Genomic DNA, 11,659 nt, shown 5'->3' with positions numbered 1-11,659 from the left:
CCCCCCCCCCCCCCACCCCGCCTCACCTCACGTGACCTCCCCTCTCCCGACCGTGTTCAGTTCCTGCCCAAAGCTTTTTTCATAAGAAGGGCTTTGTCACGCCTCATTATTCATTCCTGTTTCTAAACGAACAGGACGGGTTTTTCGTCGACGACTTCTGCTTTAGAGGGTGTTTAATTGGCGTCATTGATCAGGTTGACTCCACCTCCTGCCGCGACCCACTTTGCTGACTCAACCCACCCGAGCCCGTCTGCCGGGATTGCCCCATTTTTTTTTTCGAGTGTTTATCTAGTGAAAAGGAAACACTTCAAACCACACAGAGATAAAACGAGATTTGTTAGTTAAATATTTGCATTAATAAGCCCCCGGCTGGATTTTTTTTCTTTTTTTTTTTTTTTTGTGTGTGTGAAGTTTTGTTTGTCTGTGTGAAGAAGAATCTCACATCTGATGCTTGATTGAATGGGGTCTTTTTAGCAGCTTTACAACTGCGCCACAGTTGGTATTGACGATTTTTTTTTTTTTTTAATTTTCACTTGTGTTAGATTGTAAAACACACCGACAGATATAGCGAGTGGCGAACGCCTTGTGAACTTTGTCCATTCACATTTTTGCTCAGAAAATCGGAGGCTCGTGACGATCGGTCGACGTGAGCGAAATTTCCCGAGTTACAGTTCAAAGGTCACCTCCCAGATCGTCTATCAATCCCGTGGCGACCTCACTCCAGGCAATGGGATCAGCACCCCTTCTCTCCCACTTGGGCTCGAGGCGTAACCTCGCCGACCGTCCACCTGGCGTCTTTGTTTTCCGACTTCAATCGCCGTCCACCTCGGGGGAGGGAGTCTGAGGACCTCCCGGCGTCAAGTGTTGCTTCTAAAAGTAGCTGAAAGCTATCCCCTTCGTGCCAGGCGAGAGGGGAAGGAAACCACGGTTGGGAGCCTTTGTTTGGCCGGAGACTTTGCTCCGGCAGAAAAATATGACAACCGGTTCCAAATTTGCATGTTTGCCCCGCCCACCGCATGGACTCCTTTCAGGAAAGCGACAGCATCGCGCGGTCCTCCCTCCCTCTGAGGCCTCGCGGCTATTCTTGCTCACGAGCAGTTTGCATTGAGAGCCGGCCCCCCGGATAATATCCATCCAGACGCGAGCGTGGAAATAATCCAGCAAGCGCCACTTAGTAAATGTCCACGTTTCGCCGGGATTCGTGGCCAGATTGTGTTTGACGACAGATGGCTTTGTTGATCAAGCGAGAGGGACCGCGTTGTGGGGGCTTTCTCCCCCCCGAGGGGACTGGAAATGTAAAAATAGCACTTCTCCGCATTGAGTAATCTTCACTATGAATGGATCAATAATGGAAATCTTTTGGCTCGCGTTGCCCGCCGCCTATTTATCTGGCGCCTAATGGCCTGTCAGGGGGTCCACTTTGACCTTGACGCTCGCAAATCTCCGGATCATCTTTCAGTCTTTGGAGCGCTGCTTTCACGCTCGCTTCGGTTGAAGAGCAGGAGAAGCATCAAGTCGGGGGGAATTTGCGCCGTCTGATGCCTTTGAAACCGGACTCCTTCGCTGGCGGACGTTGTTCACACATTAAGGGCTCAAAGCGGCGGCATGAAACGAGACCTCTTGGTTTTCTGTCACCTTTTGGAATCGTGAGTGAAAATCAGACATCGCGACATGAGCTCCGGCCTCTCTGGCGGATCCGGTGCCCCACGCGTTCCCGACTTCTGTCTTTCTGCTCGCTTGCACCATTTCGGGCCTTTTCGCTGCGCCGTGCTGACCTACTGAGCGTGGTGGGGGGGGGGGAATCTATAAATAGTGACCCGCTAACGGTTCTAACCGCGCTTCTTCTCGCCCGTGGCAGGATGATCGCACGGCATGCGCGTCTCCTCGAGCGAAATACGGACTTGTTCCTTTGAGCCGGCCGCATCTTCTGAGGTCAACCGTGACCGCCGTCACGGGCGCGATTGAAATAGCCAGGAAGCGGCCATCGATTTGTTGGGGGAAACGCTCGCCGACATCATCAGAGATGATGATGCGTCACCCGTAAGCTCCCCCGGGGACTCTCATCTGGACCGCGGCCATAATCCTCTTTGCCCTAATGCACCAGTAACCTTCGCGTCACCACCGCCACCGAGGAATACGGGCCGGAAGCCAGCGGGGCGGCGTTTACGGATGATCATATTGATTTTCTCTTGGTCCCGAGATGGATGTCGCATTTGGATGAATGTCTTCATGAGTGTGGAAGTCTGGCTCCGCCTTTTTTTTGTTTTTGTTTTTGAAAGTAACTCACGGCTTGGGAACCAGAACTTGACGTCGATGGAATCGGCATCACTGGAACCAGTCATAGCGTGTTGCATGATTGGACTTTGTCGTCTCTGCCGGGCGGGCCTCCGACAAGATTCCGGAGCGCGTCTGTAGGAATTTTCATTTCAATTTGGTTGAAGCCGTGACAGGGTGGCTCCTTGATGCCGAAACAGCAGAACAGTCTTGTGACTCTGTGGAATTAAGACTCGGTGGGTGTCAGAGGGTTCCGCCCGACTTGTTGTTGGATGATCGGAGCTGTACCTTGATAGCGTGTAAGAACCGCTGACTCTGCACGAGCTTTGATGTGAATGTCTTGAGAGTGTGGAGACGGTAACGCGACGTGCTGTCAGCGGACATCCGTCAAAGAGTTCCTCCTCTTTTTTTTGCCGGGCGGCCGAGCAGCATCCCCATGTTTGTTTCTGCGCGGCTCATTAGCATGTTTTCTACTTTTCTTGCCCGCAGCTAGCGCCAGGCGTGCAACGGGCGCACAAATGAGGTTACCTTTTCTGCTTTGTACGCCGGTGGGAGGAGGAAAAACAAAGAGGAAATTAATCACTCCAGCCTTGCCCGTCCCTCCTCCTCATCTATGACTTTTTTTCTTTTTTTTGGGGGGGGGCGGGAATAGTTTTATTTAATCACCGACAGCCTCGGTGCGAGCGCCCAACCGCCACTGACCTAAATCGTGAAACTGGGACGGTTTTGTTTTTCCCTCACCCCTACAACTGTTTTACTCAGCCGCATCGATTTTGTCTGTGTTGGACTTTAGCGAGAGAAAAACGAGCTGAGCGGTGGTATCGGTTCAACAACGGCGCGGCCTTGCCGGCCCGTCTTGGCTTTTGAGGCCGCATTAGCCTCATTTAGCCGTGGCGGAGCTGCGCGCCGCAGCACTTCCTCCAATTCAATCTGCCAGACGTGCCGGAGAGGCGGGATTCTCCTCCGTTGGAGGTGGCTAACAGGAAGAGAGCCATTATGAAACAAATTGGAGAGCAGCTTCTTTTGTTCCCGCATATGTCGACTCCTTAATGGGCAAGATGAAGTGCGGAGCGGCTCCCGGAGTCGGGAGCAAAATTCAAAGTAGACGCAAGGGGGATGTTGCCAGGTGATGGTTGAGGACCGCTTCATTATTTTGATGGAGTGGCATCTCCCCGACTCTCTCTGGTTCGGAAGTTCCTCGCCCCAGCGGAGCGCTCCTCCGCCGTCCACCGGTTGGCTCGCCGGGGGGCAGCAAAATAGCCCCGGCGACAGCTGAGCCCCCTTCATCCCGCCGGAATGCGAGACGACGCGCCCGCATGAAGGCCGCACATTCAAACGGACAAACAGCGGTTGGCTCTGTTAGCGTCGCCGTTCGGTCATCGGTCGAGCGCCCTACGCGGTCCGGCCCGAGCTGGAAATCGTTCTCTTGTTGCGCAGTTTCAGTGTCAGTCTATCGATCTCCACTTCTTGCAGATGTCGGTCGCGCTGTTGAGACGACAGGCCACACATTCCAACCCGTGAGGCTCCTTTTTTTTTTTTCTTCTTCTTCTTATAGGAAAGAATGAGAACGGATGCCAATCTCGACAGAGCCGCACACTCACTCCTTCATTTTCCATATGCGGTGGCTCATGAAGAGGCCAACGCACATCACATGAAAACCTTGTCGTTTTATTCCGGGGTTGGTGCGCTGGTCCCTCCCCGCTGCCGCGACTTTGCCATCTCCCCGTTGTTGACTTGACGAGGAGTTTTGCGGGGTTCCAAAGTGAGAGACTCTTGCTCGATGAATGCCTCCGGTCCACTCGGTGCTTCTGGGTACACTTGCTGAGTACCAAGCTGAGGTCAGGACTTCAAAGTAGTCGACTATTTTGGGAGGTCTCTCCCGGATTATGACCGGCTGCAGTTCTTGCTTAAAGACTGACTTCATCGCATGTGAGCTTGTCGCCATAGCGATACGTCAGGCTTGAAAACAAACCCCCAAAGCGCTGCACCTCGCCTGAAATGGATCCAATTAATATTTGATGATCCAGGTTGAATAACTGTTAAAAGGGAGGGGGGGGTGTGGGGGGGGTTTGACCTTTTGAAAGTGATTTCTCACGTCGCCAAAAACGGGCACGGCAGTCGGTTGAGGGGCTGGCTCTTTTCCGCCCGCCGTCGGTGTGGCTTTTCATCTCGAAACGGTCTCGTTTTGAGCTTTCAAAGGCGACGGGAGTTTGTTTTGCAAATTCCGCTTCTCGCTCACACGAAGGGTCTGAGCTCTTGGGTCTCAAGGGGACAAATACAAAACGGTGACTTTGGTCGGAGTTTTTCCTTCTCGGCTTCATGTCGGGTTTGGCATCGAGCCCCCCCCCCAGGCGAATCCGCAAGTTTCTAGCGCACCCCTGCGAGCGAACTTGCCGACGGACCTTGCTGATAATGAGGTGCGCTCCACTGGCTTGTGTTTGTGAAGCGCCTGCCATCTGCGCGTCCTTGAATGGACCCTTGGTTTTTTTTTTTTTTTTTTGCCTGCGTGTAGGTGAAGCATCGAAAGTGGCTCTGTTACCGTCTGTCAGAGCCACAGGACTTCCTTCGGGGGCTACGCATTTAACATCCGAGCCTTCACCCGGCGGGCCCTCGAGCTCAGCGCAGACCGCCCAACGCCGCAGTCCTTTCATTCGCTGCCTCTGAAACGCACACAAATTATACAGTCCGCCTCTCGCTCTGCGCTTTGTTTTATCTCTTGGAGAGGCGCGCTGGATGAAGGCTACTGGGCCAGGATGCGAAGCGAATGGAAGGGAGAAGGACGACACCGAATTTGGGATTCTCAGCCGCCGGGACCGGCGCTCCGTCTCGCTCTGTCAGCTGTTTGTGACGCTTCTTTCATCCTCCCCCTTTTGGTGTTTGAGCTTGTTTGCGGCAAACGAGGCTAAATAAGACTCTCGGCGGTTTTGACGAGACATGGAAACATGTCATAAAAAAAAAAAAACACAAAACAAAATTGGCAATGGCCGTCCTTCCTCTCATTTGCATTCCCGGCGACTTCTGTCCGCCTCGGTCGTTGCACTCCACTGGAGCTGGTGGGAGGCTCAGCAGTGTTTGTGCTTGACTGAAACAAAAAAGGATGGAGGAAGAGATCCCAAACTTTATTGAGCCGAGGCACCCCACCAAACCCCTCCCCCCTCCCACCGCACCTTTTTTTAAAAAATGATCAATGCATGCATGGTAACATTTTGCACGTCCACCCACACCGTCAAACATGGACCGGTGTCATTTTGCATTTTATAAGCTGGAGGATGCGTTCCTGGTCGACCTCGCTGTGTGGGCTTTGGTGTTTGGCCTCACCAACGCACAACTGAGAGTGCAGTGATATAAAAAAAAAAAATCAGCTGATGAGCTCAAAATAACCTGTGTGTGTAAGAAACGCACATCTCGCAGCCAAGGCACTTTCAGCACATTTCCACGCGGCGTAATTTGTTTTAATTGGATTCACGAGAGCCCGAAGTCGGTGTCACGGAGGTCGGCGCCACCTACTCGCTCCAGGAAGTGGAGAAGAAGCTTTCGGTGAGTCAGAATACGCCGGGTTCGGCGAATCAACACGCCCACTTTGAACAGTCGGGTGGCGGCGAAGCGGCAGATGTTGAGTTGCCGTCACGGCGGCCTGCTCATTCTTCTCCCCTCCCTCCCTTCGGCATATTTTCACCTCCATCGCACTCGCTGCGTGGGGGCAAGCTGTGTAGGCACCGGTGTCAGCGTGACCTCGGCCTGAAAATTGCAACGCCGCAGCGCCCTGGCAGGGAGCATCAGGAAGCGTACGAGCGAGCGGCAACAGATGCTGACGATGTGCCGCGCGATGGAGCATTAAGCCAGACTCAATTATTAGATCGCGCTTCCTTTTGGATGACTTTCTCCACAAATGTGTGAAAATGACTCCATGATCGTGTCACGTGATGGGGGATTAACAATCTTGGCAAATGCAAAGAGCCAATGCATGCTTTTAGCACATAGAAAGCACACCAGCAGATTAATGTCTGCGAATGTGATCCAGTTCCCTGACCTAGAAACAGCGGAACCTCGAGTCACCGGATCCGGAAACCAACGGTCACGAGGTTTAACGAGACTCCCTGACCTAGAAACAGCGGAACCTCGAGTCACCGACCCGGAAACCAACGGTCACGAGGTTTAACGAGACATGAATATCCAATCCAAATGCCCTTTTGTACTTTCAGAATGAAGAAACTTTGCGGTAGACTCTAGCAGGCCAAAAAGCCGTCAGTGTGGCGGCCATGTTGGCAGTGGGGACGGAGTTCGTACGAATGGAATGGAGTATAGAGGGCTACGTCCTTTTAGCAATTACCCACAATGCACTACCGGCGGCCATATTGGAGGGCTGTTACAAACAAGCCATACACGAAGTCTATTCGCGGATGTCTTGTTCGTCCCTCCAATATGGCCGCCGGTAGTGCATTGTGGGTAATTGCTAAAAGGACGGAGCCCTCTAAAGATGTTAGCTTGGCACCCGCTTTCGCATGTCAACCCGTTTATATCGATGGCTCCCGTTTTTCCTGGAACAGGTAGCGTCCATGCTATTTTTTTGTTGCTCTATAATTTCACGAGATGATGCTCAATCATACGATGGAAAAGACGAGCGCCGCCTCCGTCCTTCTAATGGATCGGTAAAGCCGCTCACTCGTCAAATTTGCAAGGCAAGTAAAAGAAAAAAAAGTGCAGGAACGCTATTGACGGCAATTTCCCAAAAAGTAATATTCTGCTCTTCAAGGTTGCGCTTCTGCAGTGTGATTTAACAGTTGTTGTTGTTGTTGTTGTTCGTACGCGCTGCTTAGCGCCCGTCCCGGCTAGCGGTTTGGCCGTGCCAAGTTGAACGACGTTCATGGTCTCCGTCCGTGCCAACGTCTGCCTCCATTTTTCCCTTCGCGCCACAAGCGAAACTCACTCCCCGAACTTTGGTAACATTCTCCTACGTCTTGGCGAACCTTTTCCAAACTGAGACCGCGTCATCCCGTTTGGATATTGAACGTGAAGTCCTTGCGTCGCTAACCGCAGTCCCTGACTTACTGCCTTACATCCATGAGGCGATTACGGTCGCGGGATGTATTTAAAGCCTGACTTTTTTTCTTTCTTTTTTTTTTTTCCCTTCACCACAGAGTGAGCGATAAATGCGTCGGGCCCTTTGATTTGGGCAACAGCGTTCGCAGTGTTGGCGAAGACAAAGCATAGCTCAGCTAGTTTTGGTTTCACTCGGAATGTTTTCATGTCACATCCCTGGACTGAAAGTCGCCTTGTGCCGCTTTACGTGTCGGGTCTGAGCCGGCGGGATGCGGCCGCTGAACACGCAAAGAACGCAGCAGGGCAGCATATATGAGGAAGTGAAGAGATTTTTTTTCTTCCCATTAGTTTTATTTCAGTTCTGTTTGTTTGCCCCTTAAAAAAAAAAAAAAAAAAAATCTTGCGAAACGGTGGGAAAGAAGTGCCGCTTCCTCCTTTGGCCGTTTTTGAAACGCGTCACGCCCGAGTGTTTATTGGCATGTTTCATAATGCTCACACGTTCTGTATATTCCCCACATAGTCGTTGAATATTCATGAAGCGGGCGTTTGGCAGCAATTCCGGCGAGGGGAGTGCCACCGGTTGCCGCGTGAACAGATTAGCATATTAATGATATAAATGCCGTATAATGAACACGTGGGAGTGGATTACGCACGTGAATCATTGTCAGCTCAGTCAGAGAGGAGAAAGAATCCGGCTAATGAGGTCATAAAGTCCCTCAATACGGTTTTGAAATACTGCACACTTGCAGGCTGAATTGACCTTAATCCTGCTGTAAAATTCACTTGAGCAGCAGTCCAACGTCGAGGTTTTATCGGGTAGTCATACCTGAATAAGTCCGCTTTGAAGGGCCTCTTTTTGCTCTTTGTGAAAGAGGCGCTAAGCACCCCCTCCAACCTCCGCCGGCTGCGTTTGTTCTTCTAAGGAGCGTCGACTGCACCGCGAGCTCAACTTTAATGCGGCTCGACAAGCCCGGCGTCGGAGTGGAAGTGGAAAAACACCTGTTAGGCCCGTCTGAGGCAAGAGGCCTCATCGCCGTCTCCACTTCCTGAGTCGTGAGCAGATATGTGAGAAGCGTGTCAGCGCCAGCATAGTTTCAATATTAACCGTTACTGCCGCAGGGGGGGAGACTCTTTGTCGGACGGGTCTGCGATCCACGACGGATCTGGCGGCCATTTTGCATTGGCCCAATAGCAGGCAGCAAAGCGACGGCGTGATCTCGCGTGGATTCGCCAAAGCGTCAGAACAACGGCGTCTGTTGCTGTTCTGAATGAATGAATGTCGACCGAAAAGCATCAGCGCACTTGGAGTTGAATTTAAATCAATCCCATTTTGTTGTGGACGATCACTCTGTCGTTCATCTTTGCGAAACATCCGGTACGTTTGCGCTCAAGCGTCGAACCGCAGGCATATAAGCTCCTCCACCCGACACATATTCTATAAATAAACGACCGCACTCAACCGACGCTTGAGGTGTGAGTGCAGACGTTGACACCTTGCATGCATATTCGATGAGCCGGTACCCGCCGCCACAAGCCGAGGTTTGAATTGTTGACATTTGGATCCAAATCGAAGTTGCGTCGTTGAATTGGAATCGTCGCTGTTGAAAAACAGAATCTCGAGTGTCCAATTTGAACGTAGTGGCTTGACGCCGAGTGGGGAAGTCATGAAATGGATTTCAGTTTCTCTGAAAGCGGAGATGCGCTCCTTCCTCGAAAATATCTTTTCACTTTCGCTTCTTTCCAAACAGATTCAGTTCTCTGAATTCAGATTCAAGTTGGCGACGGCGGACATCCGGCGGTGCTTGAGCCTTGCAGATCCAGACTCCTCCTCCGTTTATTACAAGTTCAGCATGTCTCGTATCGCGACCTTGACACGAAGCGCGCAAGTGACGTTCTCGTGATGGAGATGAGCGTCGACACGTTAACCTTGTGCGCCCCCCCCCCCACCACCCCATGACATGCCGCATCTCTGTCAGACCGCCTTCTCCCTCCCCTGCTTTGTGAGCCGTCGGATTTATCTGGAAGCTTCTCGCATCTCCGCCCCGGCTCTCTAATGGCCTGTGCGGTTTTGAGTTTCTATTTTGCGGAGGGCCCCCGATAGGACTAAAAGCCGACTTGCTGCATCGTTTGATGCTGAGCAGTCATTTGAGGACATGCTGCAGATGGCTCGTGGATTGACATGCAGCAGACTCCCCCCAAAAAAAAAGACCCAAAGCTGAATAATTCACCGCAATGTGGTTAATTCATACATCGGGCACACTTTGCAAGTGTGAATGCGTTTGCTGCGGCGGGGTAGATTTAAAAAAACAAACCAAAAAAAAAAAATCCCCCGAGAATGAAGTGCTTTGCGATAGCAATCCGAGCTAAAGAAGCTGAAGGAAAACTTCTCGCTAACCCGCTAACACAAATACGAAGATAACTACGGTGGCAGTTTGACCTTTCGCCGAATCATCGTCTGCGTCGGGAAGAAAGGTCTTGAAGGGGAAAAAGAAACGCTGACTTTTTATTCATCCCGAGCATATTTTGACCTGCGGGAATGCCGCCTCGTCACCGCCTCACGCTCATTTACATGCCATTAGGCCGCTTTTGTTTCTGGGGTCCTTGGAGACGAATCATTACAACGTTTCTCGTTCAACTCGGATTCTCTCTCGAGTGTCTCGGCGCAAATGACGCTGCCTCATAACGTTTTGTTGTTGTTTTCTCACAGTGCTGGCCACTTTCCGAGGCACCGTCCAGCACGGCCTGCCGCTGGAAATTGGCGACACGGTGCAGATCCTGGAAAAATGTGAAGGTGGGTCATGCAATTTCCATATGATATTTCTGGGACACGCCTCCTTATCAATAATGACTCAATTGAGGCTTGGCTTGACTCATTTTAATCCTTTTTTTTGTTGTTGTTGTCATCTGGGATGAACGGATCACAATTGCCGCACATGGCAAAATTCTCAGAGCAGCTCTTCTCGTTTTCACTTCCTCTCTGCGTGATTGTCATCCAAGCGTGGCTCGTACCCGTTCGCGCGTATGTCGCGTCTCTCTACGGGGATGATGTGAGAAGTTAACGCAGGAAGGAACGAGGCGCCTGGCCCCCCCCCCTCGCAAATAACCGCATACGCAAATGTCCTCAAAGGAAGTGAAATGCACGTCGAAAACATGCTCGTGCCGGAATCAGGCGCCGAAGCGAGCATGTGTGCTTTTTGCACTCAGAGGAGCTCCACTCCGGCCCGTGTCACACATGAGCTCGCCGGAGATTCTTCTTGAGGGACGGTGCACAAAATGAGCGCCGGGATGAAATCACGCCCGCTGCAGTTTCCTTCCAAAGGCAGCTGACTGATTTTCCAGCCACGCGGCCCACGCCGAGTCTGCTTTTCTCCTCCGCTCGCACCCACGTACAATGTTTTCCCATATTGTCATGTAACGTCGCAAAATCAGATGTTAGATTTTGCATTTTTCGGTGGGGGAGGTGAACAGCATCGGTCGCGGTACATCAGTGTCAAAGGTTGGGGGGTGAGGGGTGGCTGTTAAAAATAAATCATCCCAAAAAAATTGCATGTTGACAAGCCGCAAAGCTTCTGGGAGAATGTCCACGGACACTTTTTGGCAAGGCACGTTGGCTCAATGCTCACAAGCATGAAGCAAAGCAGGAAAACAACGCCGGCCCGACTGTGCAACATGGAGCATTCTCTGTTCTGCTCTGGGGCTGCTTTGCTTCATCTGGCACTGGGTGTCCTCCAACTTTTTATGTTCTGGTTTCGCTCGTGTGCATTGTAAAACGACAGAACTTGGATTTTTTTGGGGGGGGGGATAAAACGGTAATTTAATACTTTAAAATGATAAATATGATTGGCTTTTATGGCAACAATGCGATTTGTTGAGTTGCTTTGACTTTTAACTCTCACTGTACTTCTTTGTTGAAATTGTGTTTTTTCATTTTAGCAAACCGCAAAATATTTTGAATTGTCCAACTTCAAATTTTGAGTGTTTTTTTATTTTATTTTTTTACTTTCCAATGAGGTTTGTCAGGTTAACCAAGCCAATTGTAGCCATTTACCCCTTGACACTTTCTCTTCCTGTTTGCACACCGAGACGGCGTTGTGGAATTGCACAAACACACCCGCAGGAAGTTGACGATCGCCCAGCCAGTGGCAAATTTTGCCCAGAAGGCAGCCGCAAGATCAGCAGCCGCCAGGGCGCCGAGTGACGTGCGGCGCGACACTCGCAGAGACGCGGGCTAATGGCTCTGTCATCATGTCGACGGCGCCGTCGACACTTCAAAACGCCGCCAAAGTGTTGACGCTTGACGCGCCCCCCCCCCCCCCCCCCCACAAGAACGACGCAGTCCCCACAC

The 11,659-nt window shown here is 51.4% G+C and overlaps 1 protein-coding gene across 5 annotated transcripts in view; it reads left to right on the top strand.

Annotated features, from left to right (window-relative positions):
• dock4b (dedicator of cytokinesis 4b) overlaps window positions 1–11,659 on the top strand; it is a 47,997-nt gene that overhangs the window by 5,990 nt on the left and 30,348 nt on the right. For all 5 annotated transcript variants that reach the window (XM_019883049.1, XM_019883052.1, XM_019883047.1 and 2 more), the window contains exon 2: window positions 10,022–10,105. In XM_019883049.1, the coding sequence (XP_019738608.1) occupies window positions 10,022–10,105 (84 nt within the window). The remainder of the gene's footprint in view (window positions 1–10,021; window positions 10,106–11,659) is intronic.

Source organism: Hippocampus comes, unplaced genomic scaffold, assembly GCF_001891065.2.
Source record: "Hippocampus comes isolate QL1 unplaced genomic scaffold, H_comes_QL1_v1.1 scaffold53, whole genome shotgun sequence".
Lineage (NCBI taxonomy): Eukaryota > Metazoa > Chordata > Actinopteri > Syngnathiformes > Syngnathidae > Hippocampus > Hippocampus comes.
Note: the sequence above shows the minus strand (reverse complement) of the source record. Positions and strands in the feature narration are given on the sequence as shown.